Source organism: Scardinius erythrophthalmus (assembly GCF_964197995.2).
Source record: "Scardinius erythrophthalmus genome assembly, chromosome: 6".
In the NCBI taxonomy this organism is placed as follows: Eukaryota; Metazoa; Chordata; class Actinopteri; order Cypriniformes; family Leuciscidae; genus Scardinius; species Scardinius erythrophthalmus.
Genome location: NC_138226.1, coordinates 16,754,680 through 16,780,596, shown reverse-complemented (window position 1 = coordinate 16,780,596; position 25,917 = coordinate 16,754,680). Strand labels below are relative to the sequence as shown.

Sequence of the window (25,917 nt, the reverse complement as noted above, 5' to 3'; positions counted from 1 at the left end):
ATTCTGACTTTATATCTCGCAATTCTGACTTTATAACACGCAATTGTGACTTTATATCTCGCAATTCTGACTTTATAACACGCAATTGCGACTTTATATCTCGCAATTCTGACTTTATATCTCGCAATTCTGACTTTATAACACGCAATTGCGACTTTATATCTCGCAATTCTGACTTTCTAACACGCAATTGCGACTTTATACCTCGCAATTCTGACTATAACATGCAATTGCGACTTTATATCTCGCAATTCTGACTTTCTAACACGCAATTGTGACTTTATTTCACGCAATTCTGACTTTATAACACGCAATTGCGACTATATCTCGCAATTCTGACTTTATAACACGCAATTGTGACTTTATTTCACGCAATTCTGACTTTATATCTCGCAATTCTGAGAAATAAAGTCAGAATTGCGAGATGTAAACTCGCAATTTTGAGATAAAAAGTCACAATTATCATTTAATTTTTTTTATTTTGTGGCGGAAACAAGCTTCCATGTCTGCTTATGTTCAGTGATTAATTAAAGTCTATTAAATATTTATAAATGGTATCTGTCTGCATGCTTTCAGCCAGTTTCAAAGACCATTCTATGACAATAAAATAAAATTTTTTCAGATATGTCAGTCTGTTTGTAGTAATAAATAAATAAGTGCATATATTAGATCTCATTTTCTCTTTTTTTTAAAGAGGTGCATTCATATGCATATGTTTCATATTTTTTGCCTATTCGACTGTAGTATCCAGTATTTAGCATTTTGCTCATAATTGTGATATTCAGTTTTAGCAACTCACCTAGAACCTTGAGTTTGGTTCTCAAAATTGTCTTATTCAGACAATACACTGAGGCCTAACACTCCTCTCCAACCATACACACACACACACACACAAAATTTCACCGACCAGCTTATAGTGGTTTGTGACTTTACTGTACACAGTGAGAAACAATATAAAAAGAAAAATGATTGTGCCTCTAGAGAGATCACACATCTCTCTGTGATAGCTTTTGTTCATAATACAGTAAATATTCAAATCAGGATACACAACTAGTCTCTATGCATACTCAAGAGGTGAACATTCATACATAATTCTAATTATTTTTATAAACATTTTTTTTTTGCAAATGAATTTAAAAAAAAAAAATCAAAGGAAAAATAGGAGAAAAAATAGGATTATTATTATTTTTTTTTTTTTTTTTTTACAGTTAGACCTCTGTTTACTTTCAAACCAGTTGATTCTGATTCTAGCTTTGTGTTTTTCCCCCTTAGAGTCATCAGTACATGCTGCCATAAGTGAAAACCCCTAGATCAGTAAAACCTCTAGACGAGATACAACAAACATATGTTGACTTTGGGCATTTATTAAATCATATGGTATGTGTTCAAGCAGAGATTATTTGATACCCTATTCTAGAATGCGAGTTTACAGGCCCGTGTCCCTCTGTGAAACATGCCAGCATGTATCTGAGTTACACAGCAGCTAGAGGAGAAAAAGACAAGCATGTAACCAGTGAGTTAGACGTCAGACTGAGAGTTAAACGGATTAGAAATGTGAAAGAAAGGTGAAAAGGTCTGTATGTGGATCAAAAGTCCTACACTATGAACATAAATAAAAAAATACAAACAAAAATGCAGCTGATTATTGTTTCAGAAGTCAACATAAAACATTTACTTTCCTCCACAGATGAGAACAATGTAGCAAACTGTATAAAATACCCAAATTCACAAATAAGAGAGTCTTCAGTCCCATTGTCCCAATGACCCTGTGGTATTAGAGAGAAACAGCACTCTTCAGATATAAAAATAGATTTCTCGTCTTTTAAAATCCACTTAATATTTGAGAAATAATGCTGTTCCTCTTGTAAGAGAAGACAGCACCGCTCTCTGATCACCTCCGTCGACCCCTTTAGGCTTTCGTATATTTTGCATAATTTGTAATATATTTCCTTCGTGAAAATTTTGCAATTAAAACCATAAATACATACCTTACATTGGACAACAGAAAGAGGGACGGAACAAAACGCAGTAGCTTCCGAGCAGAACGACAGTAGCTAAAATCAAACGAGGAATATTTCAGTCCATTTCAAAAGGAAATAAGGTAAAAACACAAAAACAAAATCTCAATCAAATGTCCTTGTCCAACCTAAAAAAGAAGAAAAAGGGACGAAACAAAAGCATCGAGCATTAACGAGTAAAAATAGATGGCGTGATCAAACCAAACATGGAGACAGGAAGACAGCGTTGCTACAAATATAACGCTAACATCTACACGAGACCCTGTATACCTCCGTGTGGTGTGACTTTATTTTAGTCTTCACTTTATATGCTCAGTTCACGCCTACAGATATGGCACTACGTCGTCCCTCGCAGCTGGAACAATGCCCAAAAGAAGACTCACATCCTCAGACCCACTTAGCGTGGACAGAACGATCATTTTGCTCACAGGAACTCACTAACCTCATTGTGTCCTGTGCTGTATGCCAGCTTATTTAGTCCCCCGTGTGCCAGGTGGCCCATACTGAGTGCGTTTCACTTCCTCTGTCTTTACCAGATGACGCTGGAGATGCTCGTCTCTCTGGGCAGCAGCGGGAGCATGGCGTTGTTGGCGTGGTGCTCATCCAGGCTGTGTTGGCGCAGGGTCTTGTTGTTGACGGGCCGCTGGCCGTTCAGGAGGGTGAGGGGCAGGTTGCAGTAGGTGTGCTGGGGTGGCAGAGTGCCTCCGGCCGTGAAGGGCAGCTCGTAGTCGTAGCTGCGGTAGTGTGAGTGTTTCTGCCGTGCCAGCGAGTGCGAGCGGTACGAGCTCCGCAGGGACGGGCGCAGCTCGGGGTGAGCCGGAGCCAAGGCGGCGGACGTGGCCGTTGCCATGGAGATGGCCGAGACGGTCTGCAGGTCGACGAAGGGGCCGGGCTCGCCGGCGTCCAGCGCGTGATTGGTGAGGGTTTGCTGGGGGCGGCGGTACGGCATGGTGTAGCGGAGCTGCTTCCAGAAGCGCGAGCCGGGCTTGTTGCTCTGCGGGCCGTTCCAGTGCACAACGCTCAGGCATTTAATGGACTGTTTTAACTCCTCCACCTCCTGGTAGTTAATGACTCCTCGCAGATCGGCACACTCAATCAGGATCACTTTAATGTCCCCTGAAACCAGAGAGTTGCGCAGACGGGACTCCAGCTCAAATATACTCCACCCGCGGCGCAGCACGTAGCTCGGGGTCAGCACGATGATCAGACGTTTACTCATGTCTACGCAGCGGGACACGTCCTCTATGTAAGCTGCATGACAGACAAAGAAAAAAGAAACTGTAATTCCAAAATCACTGGTGTGAGGGCTGAAAATAATGCACATTTGAAGACAAACACACATTTAAGACACAACAACCACAGTCATTCATGAACAACAATCTGTGTGTGCGCGTGTTTTTGCATTCAAACAAAGCTGTACCTCTAAGAAGATGTGTGTCATCCTGGTAAAGTTGACTGCTCATACCTGGACATAAACATTCAGCTTTCAGACAAAGCACACATACAGGGCAAAAACACCTGACATATGACCAAAACAAACACAGTGTTACATAAACGGTCTCTGATGGCTAATAAAACATATATATCATTATTAGTTTGGTACTTGCCCACATTTGGAATATTAATAATAGTTAAATTATTGTTTGGTTCTACAGAAAGTTTGAAGACTAAAAGTTATTTTGTTTTTTAACTTTTTTTCTAGTCAACATAAGGCTTTCTGATCATATTAATGCTGATGAGGGAGTTTAATTACAAATGATTCAATTACTCTGCAGTATTAGGAAGCAAGGTAAATCCAGTGCTGCTACCATGTTTATGAGATGAAAATGTCACACTTCATTATGAATGAGTTTTCATTAGCTCTGTCAAATCTGTCCATACAACTTTTTTATGATTGTTGTGGGTTTCTGAATATACTCCTAAAACTTCACAAGAAGTTAATTTCTCGGATTATTTCAGAAATGTCTGTGAACATCTGGTTTGTGCAAATGAAAATGTTTTACACATTTAAGACAACATTTACAAACACACTAACAAAGACATACATGCATTCACACAAAACACACATTCTGCACATACTGCTGGTAGGAATGAGATCTCGGTCAGGGATGAAGAGTTTGTATCCATAATGTTTCTCCAGGACATCAGGGAGAATCTCCAGAGCAAAGCGTTCCTCCTCCTGTAATTCCTGACCCCACTGATCCAGCTCCACCTTACTGTAGGACAGGTACGCATCATACTCCTTATTTTCTGAGGAGAAAAGAAAGAAAGAAAGAAATTAGAAGGTTTAACAAAATAATATTCTGATGAAAAAAAAAAGAGTCCTAATTACATACAGTAACAATCAGGATCAACAAATATGTAATTGCTGCAGTGTTGTGCTCAGTTACTCCTGTAGGGGGAGTGTGTGGCTTTACCTCCGTCTGTATCCTCCCCACCAAAGTGATGCCTGTAGCAGAGCAGCAGCTCAATCCTGTAGCATTTATACACAGACAATAACAACGCCAACAGCAGAAGAATCGCACCCAGACCACCAGCCAACTCAACAGTGTACATCAGCTCCACTGAGAGACACAAAATGAAAAGAGAGACAAAATCAAATTATATAAGCTGACAATTCATCCTAGAACACATTAACATTAACATATCACGCATTTAAACTCTTCAGCCTGTAAAACTACTATGCCGGTAGCATGAGTGCTGGGATAAGCAGCAATTCCACATACTACAAATCAAAGAATATCATGGTATTGCCATCATATTTGTGTCCAATAAACATGGTATTGTTACATAGCATCTCATATAATGGCCTCTCTGTTTTTTTTTAAATAAATGCTGTAGCTGTATAGAGCAGTGCCCATACACTTTTTCAGCAGCCTTGGTTCCGGAAGTATTTTTCCCATATATATACATCATCATCACCATATATACTGTATATCATCACCAATCATCACTCGACATCTAGACTACATAAGTCCGGTTCACACCCATTACTACGTTGGCAGATACTGACGCCAGCGTTCACGCCCCTCCTCCCCACCACCACCAGGTTGGTCCCTGTCCATCCATCGGGTGAAGGCTCCGCCCCTGCCTTCATCTCCAGGCAGGAACTGCAAGTTTCCGTTACCCTCCGGATTTGGACTACGGACGGGGCCTATCATTTCAATTATCTATTTGATACTAATTTGCATACAACTGTTAAATAAATCTTATTCATATGTTCTCTTGCCTCCTGAGTCTTTCTGGTAGAACTACAATTCCATGAAGCATTGTGAATGAAAATCGAATTAAATATTAGATTGGTGGAGATTCTCTGTTAGTTGAATGCTGGCTGGTGGCTCAAACAAAAACATATACCATCAATTAACAACCTCGCAGCTTACAGTAGGTCTGTCTTTGAAGGTTTAAGTTATGTTAAAAACAATTCCCCAGTGGTGAAAATGAATGGGAGTTTTACCTACAGAACCCAACTGTTGCAGTCTATTACAGGAACATTGCAAGTCTAGAATACTATTTCATCTGTTTTGAAAACCATGGTAATGTCAGTTCAAATTCAAATCTAATTTAAGACTTAAGTAATTTTGAGCAATATGGTTCCTGATCCCTAGCATAGGATTCTAGGTTTGCTGGCATCAGGCTTCTTGGCGACGTAAACCAGCAAAACTTCCTTTGTCAATTAGCTTCTCAAGCAAATCTACCAGTCAGATCAGCACCAAACCAGCCTGGACCAGCGTGGAAATTCATGCTGCGCTAAGGACATACACAAGGGGTGAGAAATGCAAAATGACTTCAGAATGATTAAGTGCTAATGATGTTCATATTGTTCAAAGCTCCTCTGCGCTACAGCTAATGGAGGAAAATACGCAAGATATACTCAGATGCTTCAGAGAAGCTGAAAGATTGTGAAAGCATGTTTGTTTGTGTGCTCAGCAATGAGCTGAAGGAGAGAGGGGGGTGCATATGGAAGATTTGGTTTGTGTGTGTGTGGCTTTGAGATTATCTGCAGAAATGTGTGTGTACAGCTAAGACGAGTTGAAAGAGAGAGAGAGAGTGTGTGTTTTTTTCATTTGTGTGTGTGTGAGAACAGTTGAATGAGTTTTGAGTTGGGCTGAGAGGGAGAGAATGTGTGTGAACTGCTGAAGCCGTCTCCTCCTCTGAACTGCCATTAAAAGAGAAGATAGGATGCCTTCAAAGCAGCTCTCTTTAAAAAAGAGTGAATTTTAGATGCTGATGTATTTCCCTAAAGGAGAGAAAGAAAGAGACAAACAGAGAAGAGGAGGGAGACACAGGAACATGCTGTGCTGTTTATGTAAAGAAATCACACAGCACATTAAAGGGATAGTTTACCCAAAAATGAAAATCCTGTCATCATTTACTCACCCTCATGTCATTCCAAACCTGTATGACTTTGACTTCTATGGGACAAAAAAGGCGTGGCTTTGAAGAAAGCCCAAGCTGCTCTTTTCCATACAACGAAAATACATGCACAAAAGTATGGTCACAGTAGGTGACTAGGGTCTATCAAAATACTGATTTTATTTGATAGAACAAATATGTAATAATTTTCAATAATATGTTATTATTGTTCAATATTCATTCATTCATTCATATGACTCTTTAGGTCGTATTGTGGCGCCCCCCGGAATGTGATTTTTAATACTAACCACTCAGGGGACTCGCAGAATTTAGTAACTTTACTGATGATCACCCGCAATTTAGCTGGATACCGAATAACATTCTGGGCTCCCATCTGCTGTAGCTTTTGTCGTACTGTGTAGAACTCGTTGAATGGCGGCAGAGAAATCTTGATAAAACGAGATTCTGCTTTTTGCATCGCACGTCTACTGGCAACCAACACCAGCTTTTTTCCCCGAAAGTTGGAACCGAACAATAAGTGGACAGAGTCGACCCATGCCATTAGTGTTCGGTATAGAGATTTGATGAGCTCCCTCCAATTTAACCAGACCCAGTTTGGTTTCAAACCGAGGAACTTCGGCAGCCATGACTAAAGAAACAAGTTCGGGTAGATACCAGCATTTTCAGGCAGACCAACTGTTTTGATAATAAGAATTTTTTCTTGTGCACCAAATCAGCATATTAGAATAAGTTCTGAAGGAGCATGTGACACTCAAGACTGGCGTAAATTTTATTTATTTTATTATGTTTTTTTTTTTTAATATGACAGCCCCTGGTCAATGTCTGCTGAAGAAGATCAGCCTTGACATTCTTCAAAACATCTCTTGAAAGTCATACAAACAACATTAAAGTGAGTAAATGACAGAATATTCATTAGGGAGTGAACTGTTCCTTTAACCGAGAAGCAGCTGGTATGACTCAGTCGATTGAGTTCATGTGCGTTCAGTTGAATGTGTTACCTCGCTTCCCAATCTGTACGTTGGCTTGTCGTCTCCCATTGCCGTTTTCCGCATAACAGGAATAATTACCCAGATCTACCTCCTCCAGTGAGTCTATGGTCAGAGTAATGGACACTTCCTGTTCACCCAGGTGTTCTCTGACGGTCCTGGTGGAGAGAACGAAACAATGAGCCATTGTTCACCATGGGCTGTGGAATCAAAGTTTTTTAATTAGCCCCTTTTAACAGGATTTTGGGGATAAATTTTAGACTGAGCAGCTTGTAGAGATTAGACATTTTGGGAGGAAGGGCTTTGAGTTTGGTCAGCACTCAAAAAATGGGGCTCTCATTTAATTATAACAAAACATTCAGTCTTGTTTGTCCTGGCTGAATCATTTGAAACTGAAATTTCATTTAAAAGATGCTGACATCGCTGCTCCCTAACTGCATGTAAATGCAAATGCATGGTGCGCGATACATTTTGCTGTGTTATTAGGATGTATTCAGAGCCGCTCTGATCCAGCTCTCTTTCAGACAGGGGAATTAATAATAGAGTGTCATCACAGCGACCACCCCTGCTAGATATAAATAGGCTCATATACAAGCTTGTGATATCAGTAATTGAAAATGTACTGTCGACATCTCAGTGAACATTTAAAGTGTGCTTTACAGTGCACCATCTATCGTATTGAATAAGCGATTTCACAGTGGGAGCTAGTTTTAAAAGCAACTGTTTCTTGAATTCCATTAAAAATCAGTGAGGTGGAACAGTAATAGTAATACATTCGAACTTTGATATATACCATGGTACTGAATTATAACTTTATTCTTTTACCATGGTATTTTACACTGAACTCAAAAGTATGGCCAAAATGTTATTTTTGTTAATAAATAGCCAGAATAAAATGATCCACCAGCTAAACCATCACAAACTGTATATAAATCTTAAAATATTTTATATTGATGAAAAAAAAATATTAGTCTTAGCTGCTTCTATACACCTAATGCGCAATGTTCTTGCAATTCTCCTGTTTGCACATGTTTTTCAGTCAGACATCCTTAATTTAGCACATGGGCTATTTTTTTTTGCAGCAAAACAAGTTTACTCTCACTTCCATTGTGTTCCTCCTTACTTGATTTCACTCTCTCGAATGCGACTCTGGTCCATGTCCTCAATGAACTTCTCTCCTTTCATCCAGTAAACAAGTGGACTGATGTCCCCACTGTACCCAAAGAAGGCTCGGCACGTCAGGTTCAGCATGCTTCCTGCAAGGGGGAAGGGAGGTTTGTGATTACACATTGATATCAAACTTCTGTTTTCTGTATTCACTTGTTTCTCTGCCCAGGGATTGTTGTCTTATGGAAGAAAATGTAGGGCCCATACTGTGTTTGTGAAGCCAGAGACAATTTCCCTGCACCGGCCACTAGGGGGTCTCCATGTAATCAATGGCAGCTGACAAGCTCACAATGGCATATTGTAGGTTAATGAGACTCACCAGTGTGCTTAGAAAAAGGAAGAAAATCATGTTTTTCTTGACAATACACTATAGTAGTATACTATTTCCTACTGAGAGCATATAAAATGCAATTTATTTTAATTTCTTCGAATTTAATTTCTATAACATTTCTTTTAAACACCCTGAAAGGGATAGTTCACCCAAAAATGAAAGTTCTATCATCATTTACTCACAATTATGATGTTGTTCCAAACCTGCATGCATTTCTTTCTTTTAAAGAAAAGAAAGAAAGCATGCTATGAAGAATGTTGGCAATCAAACAGTTTCAGTTCCAATTGACTTCCATTGTATTTTCGTTGTCCATACAAATTGACACGTAAGAACCAAACTGTTTGGTTTCTCAGAATATCTTTTTTTATTTTCCACAGAAGAAAGTAAGTCATACAGGTTTGGAATGACATGATGATGAGTAAATGATGATGGAATTTCCATTTTTGGTTGAACTAAGCTTTTAAAGCATTAGATTTATTCTGCTAAAACAAGACTCTTTAACATGGGGTCCATGAACCTAAGGAGTGAGCCAATTATTGATCACACACATTTTTGTGTGTGTGTGTGTGTGTGTGTGTGTGTGTGAAAAAGTGTTATACAAAATATGCTTCAAACTTATAATGTATAACTTTAAATGATCATAAGCCAGTTAAAATGCTACACTACAATGTGTAACAGTAGGTTCCTGTTCTGTCTCTATCCATCCTTGGTCTTAAAAAGGTTGAAGATCCTTGTTTTAAAGTATTTACATAGTGTACAAATGATTGATGTACAGTATTTCCTTCAGATAGCATATAAAATGTACTTATTCCCCCTTTCGCTTTTAATTGAATTTCTTTAAGTTTACTTTTAAACACTTTCAAAGCTTCAGTATCAGTGAGATCTACACTTGTAAAGCAAGAGTCTTTAATGGGGGTCTGCGAACCCTAAGGGATTGGGAAATTATTATTTGATCTCAAGCTAATTTGTGTGTGTGTGTGTGTGTGTGTGTGTGTGTGTGTGTGTGTGGGGGGGGGGGGGGGGGGGTTATAGAAAAAAATATATCAGCATTGCATTAAAAATTAAAACACAAAACTGAGAACTACAATCCTCCAAAATTTAGAGTTTATTTATTACTTTATGAACATGTTTATCCTCAGTGGTTTGAAGTGCTATTTCTATCTTTCTTTAGTTGCGGTTGAGGTGGTATTTCCGCCTTAAGGTTGTGATGTTTGTCAGTTGTATGACGTTAATTAGGCATGTCTTTAGACTACCAACGAATAAGGCCCAGCACCAGGGAAAATCTTGCTCCAGGCCCCCAAAACAACCCAGAAATAGTGTCTGTCTCTCACCAGGATGTGAAGTACATGCATCTGATCAAAGAGATACTGACACCATGAGTGTGTAAAACAGCACCATTCACGCACACTGTGAATGACATCACGTCACAGAAATTTAACTGATACTGGGTTTGATGTGTTGTTGACATATAATAATAAACACAAATTACAGAATGCTAATGTTTAGACATTCACAGTTTCAGACCTTTGAATCAATTACATTTACCCAAAGCGACTTTTAAATAAGGGAAAACACAAGCTATTTATCATTCAGGAGCCTGCAACATTAGCAGTGCCACAATGCTGAATTGCAAGAGTAAACAAAAGCTAGAGCAGAAGTATAACTGCAAAAGAGCAGAGAAAAGAGATTTGAATTTGATTAGGATGTCAGTGGAGCAAGACCGAGAGGGGTGAGACGTCGGCCTGTTAAGCACATTGGCGTGTTCTTAAATAGTGCAGGCTTAATTGCACTAGATTGAAGGCTGGCCAAAACAGCACTGCAGTACTCCAGTCTCAAAATGACAAGATCCTGGATTAGGAGCAGCCCCTGTGTGGGACTGTACACACTAAAACACCCAAGCAACCAGCTCCAACCACAAAGAAACAAACTAACAACCACTCAGAACACCAGCAACTGCATACAATTAAAATACTGTTATTGTACAAACCTGAGTTAGTTTTTTTAATGACTCAAATCAGTCCTTTAGTATATCTGTCTGACTGTACTATCTTTTAGTCTAACTGATCAACCTGACTTTTTTTTCCATAGTGGATGCTGAATAATCTGACAGACATCCATTGAAACTTTCTGAATCATCAATCTTTAAGGTCTCTCAAGTTTTCTGGTTTTGTATCTTTCTCTCAAACCCTTAATGATCTATAAATGCTTAATGCTCTATAACCTTGAAATTTCAAAGCTTTTTTAAAGCTTTTTTTTTTTTTTTTTTACTTTTCTAGGTATTACAACATAACTTTAGCCCAAACTGTTATTTAGACAGTTATCTACACTATCGTTCTAAGTAATTGGGTTGGTAAGATTTTCTAATGTTTTTGACTCTTATGCTCACCAAGGCTGCATTTATTTGATCAAAAATACAGTAAAAACAGCAATATTGTGAAATATGATTACAGCTTAAAATAACTGTTTTCTATTTAAATATATTCTAAAATGTAATGTATTCCTGTCATGCCAAAGCTGAATTTTCAGCATCATTACTATAGTCTTCTGAGTCACATGATCCTTCAGAAATCACTATAATATGCTGATTTGGTGCTCAAGAAATATTTCCTACTATATTCAATGTTGTGCTGCTGAAACTGAGATGCACAATTTTCAGGATTTCTTTCTTACATCTATTTGCAAAGAGAATTCTGATTGGTCTAATCATGCGTTGTGTGTTTATTCTCGTGTACAGCAGTGTATGTGCTGATTGCCATGACAACAGCAAAAGCGGCTCTGATGAACTATGTATGTGTAAACCCAAGCTTAACTAATACTTTAACAATATTCATTTGCAAGCTCTGGTATTTCCTTCAGAAATTGTTGTCTCCTCTGTTATCGCCACAATCTCGTCTGCCTCCTAATCAGGGGATAACGCACAACAGATATGGAATAATAGAGCAATTTCAATACATCATTTAGGAAGCAGCTAGAAAAAGCTGATGTTTAATAAGGTCTGCCACCAGAGAGAGCTCTAAGCTCTATCCAGGGCCATTGTGCTGTTTTGAGTATGTTTGAATGAAAAGGCAAGTGTACTGAGTTGTTAGCTTGCGGTGTTTCGCTCCATTTACCAACACAGCCGAAACACTTACCAAGCATTCCTTTGCAAACACACACACACACACACACACACACACACACACACACACACACACACACACACAGCCACGAATGAACGAATAGAGACCTACGTCAACATTATGACCTTCACTGAGAATTCACTTCACTTAAAGAATAAATCTCACAGCACTGCTGCTTTAGCAGACTGAATGCACAGATTTCTTTGTATCCATATTTTTTCTCCCCTCCTCCAATTCTTCAGCTGAGTTGTTCCTCAGCAGTGCAACCCAACGGGGACATGTAAGACTTTAATTATCTGTATAGAATAGGGCTTTGTGAACAGGTACTCCTCCGCAGATCCTTTCATACTCCCTGTCCTCCCCTCATCCTTTCTTTCTGATGTCATAATAGAGACCCTGCCTCAGCACCTCTCTCACCGATGTTACAGCGTGTGTGTCTGACACTGAAAGAGTGTGCAAATGAGAGAAAAGACAATTATTGCAGTTTAATCCACTTTTTCGAGCTGTGAGCACATTTGAATTGTAAAGGGAGATTCGTGAACAAAGAGAAAGTTTTCTATTATAAATCGCAGACTCACACACACATTCAATTTAAGCACTAACTATTCTAGCGGTTTTAAAATGGTCCAAAAGCACACACACTGACACATATGTGTCCCCTCCCCCACACACAGGCGGCATTTCTCCAGAGGATCTGTTTCAATCTCCAAAATAAATCTAAATCCAGATATATCAACACGTCAGCAGGCCCTTACGTATTCAACCCACTGCTTCTATTCTTCTCTCTCAGCATTCTCTCTCTCTCTCTCTCTCTCTCTCTCTCTCTCTCTCTCTCTGTACAGCTTTCTTCTGCTGACAGCGGGATCAAACTCCATCAGACCCCTGGGAGATCATGTGTGGAAATCGCATGCGTCACATGACTTCCTGTTGGTATGTGACTATAGCACAAGGCTGATTAACTGTGGTAGGCAGTTTTGGAGATTAAATCACATTAGGATGGACTGAGGAGTCAATAGGATAGTCAATTCAATACATTTAAATGTGAGAACCAATTCAGTTTGCCTTTAAACAAGGTTCAAGGTTTGGCTGGTTAGCGAAAGTGGCCATATATTCTGACAGATTTATTTTATTTTTTTATAGGCTATATATTATACATATATATACCATTAATAAGTGGTTAAAACATTTTTTTTATGTTTTGGAAAGAAGTCTCTTATGCTCACCAGGAATGCATTGAAAAACAATACAGTAAAATCAACAATCTAAAATAACTGTTTTCTAGTTTAAAATGTAATTTATTTCTATAATGGCCAAGCCATTACTGCAGTCCTCAGTGTCACATGATATTTCAGAAATAGATATAGAGGGGTGATATAGATATAGAATGACATGAGGGTGAGTAAGTGATTTTTGGGTCAACTATTCTTTTAAAATATATATTTTTATATTTGTATTTAATAGGACTCACATTCTCTTCAGTTTCATTCCAGCAATGAGGACTGTGCACTCAAATCCCCAAAGGAAAGATAATAAACTCTGGATATCTGACAAACTGCCAGGATGGACACAAATGAGGTGTTTTTTGGGCTGCAAATATGATTTGATCTGATTATTCTTCGAGCTCAGGCTGGGAAAATAAATAAAAATGACAGTTTGTTCAAGTATGTGTAACTCCTAACAGTTTGTAGATGACTGACTGTGAAATGCTCTGTGTTTGACACATGCAAGTGTGTGTGAATGTGTTTGTGTTTAATACTCCTCTTTTCTGAATGCAGGTGAGTAAGAGTCTGTTAACAGACTGACAGGAGGTTTATGTATGGTTTAAGCTACGCCTGAAACTAAACCTCAGCAGAAGGGAGGCTGGTTGTTGTGGAATGTCAGATGAAAGGATTTCTTCTTATTAAAGTGAAGGACAGAGATCAAACAATATAGAGAGACGCAGAGGGTATAGTGTCAAGGGTTAAGAATCAAAGAGAGGTGCAGAGACAGATTCAAGTAGAAAGTGAAATGACACTGTATTTGTTGTGTCTCTATGCAAGAACAGATGATTGGTTATAAATGCCTTACAACACCCATGCCATTTTCTCCTCGGCCACATGAGAGACTTTTGACTATCTACATAAAACCTGTGTCCATTTTGCTGTTATTCTGGCCAGGACCAGCCCACTTAGAAAGTAAGATATTGTCTGGATGACACATATGACCAACCAGCATTTATTTTTGTTCGTCAGACCAGAATGATTCTGAAACTGGAAATTACCCAAACACAAAGTGAAATATATAGGGTTCAATCACAAACACTGGCAAATTTAATTATTAGTTATTACTAACAAACAAACAAATAGATAAATAAAACAAAATAACCAATTAAAACCAACACAAGACTATAACTTGTCAGACTAAGTCTGAAATTTCTCTTGCTTATCAGTATCTATGCTCAGTTATAAAAAAAAAAAAAAAAATCAACAAACCATTAAAGTGCCCCATTTATACTTTTTTTGAATATTACCTTTCATGCAGTGTGCAATATAGCTGTTTGTGAATGTAAAAGGTCTGCAAAGTTTTAAAGATCATAGTGCACTACAAATAAAGTTATTGTCTCCTATAAGAAAGAATCGTCAACCATTCAAGTCTCTCTTCTGTAACTTATCTACGTAGGTTAGGTTTGTAATAACTTTGCATAATATCATCATATGGTTTTTCAATATTCAATATCATCAAATTCCACATTATACATTACACTTAAATAAAAGACAATTATTCATTACATTCCTATAACAACGCGATTTCAGTTAGTAAAAGCCTTGCTTATTAGCCAACTGACATGGATCACATTGGGGCCAACTTGGCAAAATTCCTTGCAAACAGACTTGCACTACATCCTTCAGTATATCCTACAGATTTCTTCCTAATTGTAGTTTGAAACATTTTTCTCAAATATTAAGCTAAATTCTCGGAATGAAAGTCATATGGGTTTGGAATGACATGGAGGGTCAGTTAATGATCACAGAATTTTGGGTGAACTTTCCTTTTAAAGGGCATACCAAAAATTGCTAGTGCATGAAAGGTCATGGCGGCTCTATCAGGGTCATACGCATGATTAGAAACCATGGCCTTGTGGGCCAAAAATGTGTGACAAAAGACTGTTGGACTGAACACTTCAGAATAGAGATAACGCGACTTCTCTGTCAAGTCATTCCTCTTTTGTGCTCTCTCTCTCTCTTTCTCAAATTAAGCTGAAAATGTATGTGCTCAAAAATGTGAAGCGGATAACTAAGCTGCCGCTCATTGGCTGTTACGATCCCTCATTTGCCTACTGCGCATTACATACAAATGTTTATTAAACAAAGATTAGATTTAAATTAACAAGAAATGGCACAAAAATAATCATTTAATTCATCATTTAATCCACAGCTGTGGCCAGATAGATGAAAATGGGCTAGTAAACCACAAATATCTGGTTCCAGGCTATTAAGGCCAACATCCTAACAGCAGAAACACAGCTTTTGCACATATCAACTGCTTTTGTACTGTTCCTTTAATGATATCAGTGGCCAATCTTACCCAATAATAAATTTAGATGTTTATTTAGAGAAATGCCCTCATCTCCCGATGGTTGCTTAGCAACAACTGTATTATTTTGGGCGAGGGTGATTAATATTAAGAAGAGTTCTCTGAATACCTCTGCACAAATCCTCCCCACTTCTGCGTTTAAGTATGTCTGTGTTTCTCTGTGTGTGTTTTGTGCCATCTGTGAGGAAGCAAAGCAAAGGCACACAGCGAATACATTTAAATCAAGTTAAATTATGTTTAGTTAACCCTCATGTTCATTTGAGATTGACTTGTTTTTTTTCTTTTTACACAAAAACCCCAATGACTCACATAAATAAGGGTCAATGACAAATAAATCTTAAAAAAGGGTAGATTTTAAAAATCCTTTCAAAATTGATGTAATGCATATTTCTGAGTCAGGAACAATGTTTTTGAACAAAGATTTTATTTTTTAAATATACATTCTATATAATTGTATTGTAAAATGTTAGTAAAGTAACCATTAGAGTGTCTACAGTGCCTAACACATTTTTATTTTATTCATATTAATTCATAGTTATAGAATTCTAGTGGCTAGGGATTTAGTATCTTTAGCATCTGATTTTACTTCTAAATACAGAAAAATAATCATACAATTATACCAGTAAATGCATTCAATACTATAACTATTCACAATCTTTTTCAGCCATTTGTTCACTTTTACCTATTATTTGTTAGTTTAAATCAAGAATGCACATGGTTGACAGGGAATATGCTGAATACTGGATATTTTTCTTCATTTCAATTACATATGAAAATAATATAAGTGTACCAACCTACTCATTCTTGAAAGTAGTTATTTTGATCTGAATTTGAGAGAGATCTACAAACTTGTCAATTCATAAAAAAGACACGTTTGCAGTTGTGCCACCCTAACATTTAGGAATATACAAATTCCCAGATAAACGTTTTTTTATTATTTCAACAGCTTTAGAACTATTGATATTTATATATAAAAAAAATAAAGTTTTCAAACATAAAATTAAGCCATAGTATTTAATTTTTTAAATGTCCTATTATTAAATAGTCTTTTTAGTCAGTTCATTTATGTGGATGCATGGTTGCTCCACCTGGCATTTTAGGGTTTTAAGATAAAACTGGCACCAAAAATAATATTTATTATTTGAATGTACTGAAAATGAATTCAAACTAAATAGGTTTTATAGAATAAGTGATACGTTATTCATTTATCAAATTATATTAAAAGGAAATCATGAACTTGGACACAAAAATATGCATGTCATGTCATTGACCCATAAACATCAATAATAGTGGTAGTTATAAAATTAACAATTAAATAAGTTAATCTACCCTAATCTCAACCCAGTACACACATATATAAAAAGCTTTTTTCCCTACACTTTTTCCAGAAATCTATTTAGCATCCATTACAGTAACTTCACAGCAGTTCAATGTTGATTTGGCCTCTTTAAAAACATTTAAAAAAATAAAAAAAAATAAATAAATAAATAAATAGAATGAAAGAATTAAAATAAAAAAACTGACAGGAGTGTACATCAGTCAAAAAAATAATAATAATAAAAAAACAAATAATGTTAGCATGTGAAAATTCATTGCATTTATTACTGTTTTGTATCTGGGTTCTCTGAGACTCTAAACAAAAGTAATGAAGCAATTTTTCATAAAGGACAGTTGATGCATGTTATCAAGCTGAAATTTTGTTTATAATCAGATCTCATAAGATTAGAACAAGCAATGGTGTTTCACCCTGATACTTCAATGTTTATTGGTACATTTTTCGAGCCCTTGGGGGCTCTAAGACCCCAAACAGAACATGAGGGTTAAGATAAACTCTCATCAGTCCAATGCAATGTATAAAATATAGATAGATAGTCAAATCTTTCCTGTATTTGTTCCTTTATATCTGTTCAGCTTGGCTAGTGACTGCAAAGAGACAGAGTGACTGCAAAGAGACAGAGAAAGGTCACCTTTTTTCCCTGTTTCCATGTTAAATGTGAATCAGCCCAGTCTCTTTCGGTCTCGTTTTTTCCCCTTTCCGATTTTTGAGTTGTGCTTTTACGTGTGTGTGCACACATAGGTGTGTGTGTGTGAGTACCCCTGTTGTCATTAATAATGTTTGGATGTGATTGTTTCACACACAGCACACTCTATCCGTCTCTCTCTCTCCTTCACTCATCATCCCATCATCTCACATCATCATCTGTTCCGCGTCTATGGCAGGGAGCATGAAAAATGATTTCGATAGCTCATCTCTCATAATAAGCATGTTTATAGCAAAGTAATGGCCATATACATCATACATATCCCATAGTATTACACAGTGGCATCAACAAATGCTGGAAATAACTAGTATTAGACCAGCAATATCCTCTTACCTGCAATATACTTATAAAACTGTGTGTGTAAGTTTGCATGTGTGTGTGTGTGTGTGTCTGTATTTGTGCGTGTCCAATAAGATTTCTGCAGGAAGTGCTCAGCGAGGAGTGATTCCCTCATGAAACGTTCTAAAAGCATTAAATATTCTTCCACCAGCTCAGAATTCTGTCTCCATCTCCCAGAACCTCCGCACTCGCTCTTTAATACTCTTCTTTCCTTGAAAATCTCTCTCTCTCATTTCCATCTGGCACTAAATTTCTTTCATTAGATGTCACCTGCAACTTACATCTGTACGCCTCATGTTTGAGATTCTGAGTACGTAATTACTGGTTCATTTTAAAGGGGTAATGAATTGAAAAATCTAATTTTCCTTGATCTTTTGACATGAAAGAGGTCATTGTACTGTAAAAACATCCTGTAAGTTTCAGAAATCAAAACCTACTTTTTCGTCCAAAAATAGCTTTTATTGAAAACAAGCTCTGAAAACGACTTGTTTCGGATTATGATGTAATAGTGCAACGAAAGACCGCCTCTGCAGAAGAAAACCAATGCCTGCTTCTGCGTCATCACATCTTTGGCCCCGCCCACTGGCACGTTAATGTCAATGAGAGGCGAGATACTGGATCACTGGACTAAAAATAACATTACTTTCCAAAGGATCCTAATGCTAGGAAAGTGCTTATTTATTTTCAACTATGTGAATGTCTCAGTGCATCATAATTTTTTTGTTTAGTACATTTCACTGAGGAATTTTGGCGCAGGCTTTGCTAACAGACTTTTACTGTAAGCTATGGACTCGACAGTAATGCCACAACATGTAAGTTACTGTGTTACTTCTAATGCCTAGTCTGTGTAGTGTTTTCTGATATGTAATGGTTCAAGTAAGACGTTCTTTGTCTCAAATTGTTTTATTGCCAATTATGTGTCAGTAAATCTCTGGCTAAAACTCCTGTTATAATCAATGATGCTATCTACACTCTTATTTACATTATGTTTGAACTGTTAGTTATGATGAAAGCATTCGTGAGAGTGCAGAAATCGATCACTGTATTCATGCGCTCAACAGACAGTAGGTCATCGTGTACATTGCTCATCACTGCAACCTTTCATGCAACAGGAGTAGATCGAAATATAATGCTGTAATCAACACTTTTCTCCATTAGTTAATCTCGACAGCTGTAATAGTAAAAAAAAAATAGTAAAAGTGTTCGAGAGAGTTCGACATGTAATACTTATTTCATATGCAAGATGTTAGCCAATCACAGCAGTGGGCGTTTACATTGAAGTCTTACAGTAGACACGCCCCTTCAAACAGAGGGCCCTATCTTGCACCCAGCGGCCAGCGCAATTGACTTTGTACACCGACGCATGTATCATTCCTATTTTGCACCCGCGCAAAGCGGACTTCTCCCTCCAGAGACGCACGTCGGTTAACTAAGAAATACACTTGCGCTCCCCTGGGCGGTTCAGCGCAAAGAGGAAGCGTGTTCCGGCGCAAACGTTCCCTCATGCTATTTTGCAGGTTTAGAAAACAATTGCGCCACTAACCAGGAAAAAATAGTTTAAAATCAGTGGCGTGTTGCGCATGTTATTTATATGCTATTTTAAGGGCGCATGCTTGGCCATAATCAATGTAGCGTGTGCACAACGCGCATACACTTTGATTCTCTCATCTACACAGAAGCAGCAGTTTTCATTTTTGCAAATCATACATTATTACGATAGATAGATAGATAGATAGATAGATAGATAGATAGATAGATAGATAGATAGATAGATAGACAATTTATTATAAAAGCATACATCTAGCTTACACATTTACCCAAATTATCATATGCCTGTTTAACCGAAGTTAATTTGGGTGGGTTTCTCCATTTCAATGTAACTTCTCTCTTTTACGGCCGTGACGAGAGCGTTGCTCTCCTTGGCTGTGAACCGCTCCTGGCAAATCCGCCGTTACAATAGCAATCCGCTATGGAAAAAGCGCGCCTGCTCTTAAAGGGAATGTGAGATGACGCTCAGACCAACCCCATTTAGATTTGTGCCAGGCGCAAGAGTCATTTATCCCGCCGGGAAAATAGCAACAGCGCCCAAGACCCGCCCACAAAGTTACTTGCGCTTTGCGCTTGACACTTGCGTTTCAGATCGTTAAAATAGGGCCCAGAGAGTTCAAATCAGAGGGCTAAAATCATAATTCTAAATCATGAAAAAATTTTATGTAAAAATAATACTAACATTATAAGTGGACCTCAGGAAACATTATAAAATGATAAAAGAAAAATGCAACTCATGACCCCTTTAAAAAATATTTTGGGAATACTTAATATTTTTCTTTACATTATTCTAAATGTCTAGTTCAGTTAATGTTGCCTTAATTTAGTTTGATTCCTGAGGATTCCACGACATGGAAGCCTCTCCGCCATTTTGAAAAACTATAATAGCAGAGAGGGACAAAAAGCACTAGCCTACCTCAACGTGTTTCCACAACACGTTTTCGTTCAGAGCCAGCGTCACATGACTGAAACCAGCTGAAACGGACAAGGAGATCAGTGAGAGGCGCCTGTCACTGGCCCGACAAATTTGAAAGTCTGCACTGCACGGTACTTCATAATGCAGGATCATACTTATGCCGAGCCACAGGAGAAGGAATCCTCGTCGCCAAAAAAGGAAAAAATAGGATTTAAAAGGAAATGTGACCGGCGAAATAAAAAAACGAGGGTGAATATCGGGATAGCTTTTCCCAGGTGGAAAGAGCTAATGAAGGAGAAAGACTTTTAAAGGGACGCTGAAGTTGCCTGCTTTCTTCCCGACATGTTACGGTCTAAATTACAAGCTTTTTTTCATTGCTTGGTTGTGTAATTCAATATATAGGCAGCATAACAGTAGAACATGTAGTTAAACTCGATGAAATGCTATTTTAAGACATGTTGTCATAGCTTCTTGGTACATAACGGCTACCGTAGTTGCAACACGGCAGGCATTTGAAAAAGCGAGGCGCTAGAGAGCACTATTCGTTTGAGTGCAAAATACAATTTCACCACTAGATGGGAGAAATTCCTACACAGTGTACCTTTAAAGGTGAAATAAGAAATTTGCAAAATTACAAAAGTTTTATACATAAACAAATTAATACTTTTACAAATTAATCATGGCTGACTGAAAAAAGTGCATTACAACCATAGACAGTATAAGAAGTGGACAGAGCCATCTCATTGGAACTCAATTGAGACAAGTGAAGCCCATTTTTAGCGAATTTTTAGGACTTCCGTTGCTGACGCGCAGACTCAAACCGACTCAAACAGAGCTTGACGACGTAGATGTGACGTGAGCAACCCGTCTGTCTTCTAGTGGCTGTGCCAAGAGAAATCTGAATCATTCCCTTCCGAATCTTGCAGAGACGGAGAGCGTGAGTAGGAGCTGTCCATGAGCTAGGAGCAAGAGAAACTTTTGCTAGGTATTCTGATTACCGTATATACCCGAATATAAGACGAGGTTTTTGTCCTAAAAATTCGCTGAAAAATGGGGGGTCGTCTTATATTCGCGATATAGACAAAATCACGGGGGGAAAGGGAGAAGGAACAACTGAATAAATATGAAATAGTGACTGAAACATGACCCATTAAGACAAATGATTTCGGCTATACTTGCATGTAAAATTAGAGAAGCAACATTTTGTGTTTAACTGAATTAAAACGCTGCTCCTCTCTGCCGCGCGAGACGCAGAGAGAGCGAGAGAGAGAGAGAGAGAGAGCGAGAGAGAGGTGCGCTAGACGCAGAGAGAGAGAGAGAGAGAGAGAGAGAGAGAGAGAGAGAGAGAGAGAGAGAGAGAGAGAGAGAGAGAGAGGCGCGCTGGAAGAGAGAGAATGAATTATCACTGCAATTTTCAAATAAAATTATTTTCTGTTGAAAACCAGATTTTTTCCACAAAAATAAGTCTGGAAAATGGGGGGGGGGGTCGTCTTATATTCAGGGTCGTCTTATAGTCGGGTATATACGGTAATTATTTTGTCATTTTGCCTCCACGTCTCCCCGATTGCCTGCGAGCTTCTCCTCCCGTCCATACGGTAATCTCTCTACTGTGCGACAGAGAGTCGCGTGGTTATGACGCAATCGTTAGCCTACTTTTACAAAAACTGCTTCTACGGGGCCATAACATAAGCTACAAGGTAATGGAGCATTTTATAGATTGTCGTGTTTCTTTAGAAATAAATAATGGACAAATGGAGTCTTCAAACGCCTCATATGTAAAGTTATTCGCTGTCAAAGTGACGCCAAAATAAATGGGAGTCAATGGGATGCTAACAGCAGGTGAAGTTCTGCTACAAGATGGTGGCACGCGGCCGGCTTTAACTTCCGGTCGACTTCCTTCCCGCTTGATTACAACGGTAACTGAAAACCTTTGCGTGATGCTACATCCTCGCCACTAGGTGTCATTACAAGTCCAAGACGACATTAAAATGGACTGAACAATGATTTTAGTTAACTGTAACTATTTCAATTAAAATTCTAAAAGTTCCCATGATGCAGAAAAATGTAGATTTCAATTGAATTGAAATTGAACTGAGAAACGAGAGAGATGAAACTGAACAGTTTCAACAACAACAACATTCACAATCACAATACGACAAAGTTTGACTCAAATGGTTTCTATTATTCTGCTAAGCTGCCCACAATGCACACACGTCTAAGCCTCAAAATTACTCATCATGTGGTCACTCTTCAGTGTGTCTCCAGTCGATGAGTGGTGTCCTGCTCTCTCTCTGCTCATTCTGAAGGCAGAACATGGTCAGCGCTGCCACAATATGTTCCAATCTGCTCCTGTTTCCAACATGCCTGGATCCAGAGCCTACGCCAAACAAACAGACGCTGCTCCATCCACCACATACACACACACACGGTTCAGTTCAATGCACACGCTAACAGACTAGCGCACATGCGCGTACAAGCACATCTCCTTCCATTACATATATTAAAACGGATGGTATGCGTGTGTTAACATGCACAAAGAGCTCGGATCAGCACACACACATACAGTGAAATCCAAAAGAAGGCCCAGTGAATGTTTCGGCACCATATGGAGCGGCTATTGTTGGGAGACAACAGCAGATAATTAGCATAGAGGATTTGCATTTATGAGAACGACTTCCATTCAGAGCGTAAACAACATAGCATCATAATGCTGACTATAGCAGCTATCTGTCTAGCAGGGGAACTCCTTTCTCAAACGTTAACAACACACACACACACACACACACACACACACATGCTGCTACTGCTGAGTTAGTGCATAACTGTGCATGGCATGAGTTTAAACATTCTCGACGAGTCTCCTTTAGTAACAGTTTGACGTCTTTTCAATAACAGAAACATATCACACATTTGTTGAAATGGTTTTGCTTGTGTTTTTGTGAGTAAATCCATCACAATCACTCTTGTTTTACTTACACAATTGCTTGCACAAACACAATGCAAATACAAAAACCACACCGGTTGTGTTGGGAATGGAATTCTACTGTACGGCTTACTCCGCAGTATATTGCACGGTAGCCTATTTAAAAATGATAGTATGTGGAAATAGCACACCACATTAAGAGGAAAATTCATGGATTAAAAATGAATTGTGCCCACTATTTGCATGCACTTTCTGCTATTGCTTTAGCACCTGATTCAGTTACAGCACTTCAATTGTCCTGTGCACATTTCCATCAGCAAAAATTGAGTTTAAGTTGTGAAGGGTGCAGCAGAGAACCACAATTAAGGGTTATTTTGCTGGGACTGTAGAGCAACTCGGCTTATGCCAAAAATGCACTCAACTGCACCAAACACCTGGATATATGCCTGGTTATAACACTCTACTAGATAATTCCATACTTATTTAATTAATTAACTGCTGCCATGATCAGTAGAAAGTGTTCACAAACATTTTTAAAGTAGCCTAGTATTCAATATACTGCCAGCTTTCTGTAAGTGATAATGTGCTAAACAAAACATTATTTGATGCTAACTTTAATTGCATCAAATTCTGATGATTTTGTAAAAATAGTATATATCAAACTATACATTATATACACTACCATTTAAATTCTTGGGGTCAGTGAGTTTTGTTTTGTGAAAGAAATTAATACTTTAATTTAGCAAGGGTGCTTAAAAGTGACAGAAAATGCATTTATAATGTTACAAAAGATTTATATTTAAAATAAATGCTGTTCTTTTAATCTTTACATTCGTCAAAAAATCCTAAAAAGAATTGTAACACTGTTTCCTCAAAACCTTTCAGCAGCACAAATGTTTTTAACATGTAATAATAAGAAATGTTAATAATAATTTGAAAAATAAGAAATGTTTCTTAAGTATTGAATCAGCATATTAGAAAGATTTCTGAAGGATCATGTGACACTGACAACTGGATGAATGATGCTGAAAATTCCATCACAGGAATAAATTACATTTTAAAACCATTATTTAACACTTTAATTGCAATATTACCATTTTTACTGTATATTTGATCAAATAAATGCAGCCATGGTGAGCATAAGAGACTTCTTTCCAAAATATTAAAAAAAATATTACAGACCCCAAACATTTGAATGGTAGAGTACACTGATAAAGTGTATAGCACTTGACAGAAGCAGAAGCACCATGCGTCACTGGTGCCCCCTCAAGATGCCCTGGTTATTTTGAGAAGTGGGTGATGTGACAAGCAGACGAAGCATTTCATTCAGAAACACTTTGGCTAAAATGGCGCAACTGTTTGAATTTGGTTGAATGTTTAATTCAGCAAGCATTCCAGTCAGCATCTCGGAAACAAATAATTATTTTTGTTCATTTTTAAACATCATTACCCATCAAAAAAACGAATCAACCAGACAAATCGTGAAAAACCATGATTGATATCGCCTCCAGTTCTTTTGTCACCCTGGAAATAAAAGGTCAAGTCAAGTGCAATGCATCATGGGATACAATATTCCACGCAATGTGCTCTGGTTCTATACTGCATATTTTTACAAATGTAACAGGTCATTCGGGTTACATGCATTCAGAATATTTGCATACTGTGCACAGTGTACATATTACATACTATGTTTTCTCAAAAATAGCACATGCCTTTGTGAACAAACCCATCCCCCCCCCACCCACACACACACACACACACACAAAAACAAACACAAACGGAAGGAGTTCTTACCGAGCTGCACATCCATGGCGAGAAGCTTGTTTTCAGAGGGAAACAGAATCCTGGGGGGCTCTTCAGTCAGAGGAGCTGAAACAGACACAGAGCGTTATTTTTACTAAGTGACATCAAGCACCTCTGATGAAGCACACACTCTCTCCCTCTCTCAGCCCACACGTTCGTGATTGGATGAGTAAACTCCAGCATCTTGCTATCAACATCTCAGCGAGAATTGTCTTGGTCTCCCCAGTTCTCTCGTTTCTGTTGTTACCCAAACCCCCCCTCATCCTCTCTCCCCCCCTCTCCAGATCTTCCTCTCCCCATGTGGGCATGATGCTCCAAATTCCAGCTCATTTCCTTCGAGTCAGAGGTGTGTACGTGTCTTTCTCTCTGGTGATTATGCTGACTGTGTTTGTTCAGTTGGCTTTTCCCAAGCACAGGATTGCTGTAGGTTATACTACACGCACCATGCCACTGCATACATGTGCGTTTGCATTAGGCTTTATGTAACTCTTAAAACTCGAGGATGTATATTTGTGTTTTTGTCGCAGCTCCAGATTGGTTCTGGGCTGTGAGTGTGTGTGTGTGTGTGTGTGTGTGAGCGTGACGTGGGGGGTGCACTTAATAGACAGCGAGCTGGTGGAAGTTTAAGCCGCGCGATCGCTCATCCAAAATCCAATTTTCACTCGGTGGAGGAAAGAGCACTGGCCCCTCCCGACGGATTATTCCGGGTGACTGACGGATAGCAAACAGCAAATTAATGAATTATGCTTCCAGAATATACACATCTCACTGTTGA

General features: G+C 38.3%; 1 protein-coding gene across 1 annotated transcript in view; it reads right to left on the bottom strand.

Annotated features, from left to right (window-relative positions):
• Nucleotides 1–921: 921 nt before the first annotated feature.
• il1rapl1a (interleukin 1 receptor accessory protein-like 1a) overlaps nt 922–25,917 on the bottom strand; it is a gene marked incomplete at its 5' end in the record, with an annotated part of 73,284 nt that continues 48,288 nt past the window's right edge. Inside the window, 7 exons of the mRNA XM_081367877.1 lie at nt 922–3,269; nt 3,439–3,483; nt 4,098–4,268; nt 4,436–4,582; nt 7,394–7,539; nt 8,505–8,637; nt 25,134–25,208. Of these exons, the coding sequence (XP_081224003.1) occupies nt 2,548–3,269; nt 3,439–3,483; nt 4,098–4,268; nt 4,436–4,582; nt 7,394–7,539; nt 8,505–8,637; nt 25,134–25,208 (1,439 nt within the window). The 3' untranslated portion in view covers nt 922–2,547. The remainder of the gene's footprint in view (nt 3,270–3,438; nt 3,484–4,097; nt 4,269–4,435; nt 4,583–7,393; nt 7,540–8,504; nt 8,638–25,133; nt 25,209–25,917) is intronic.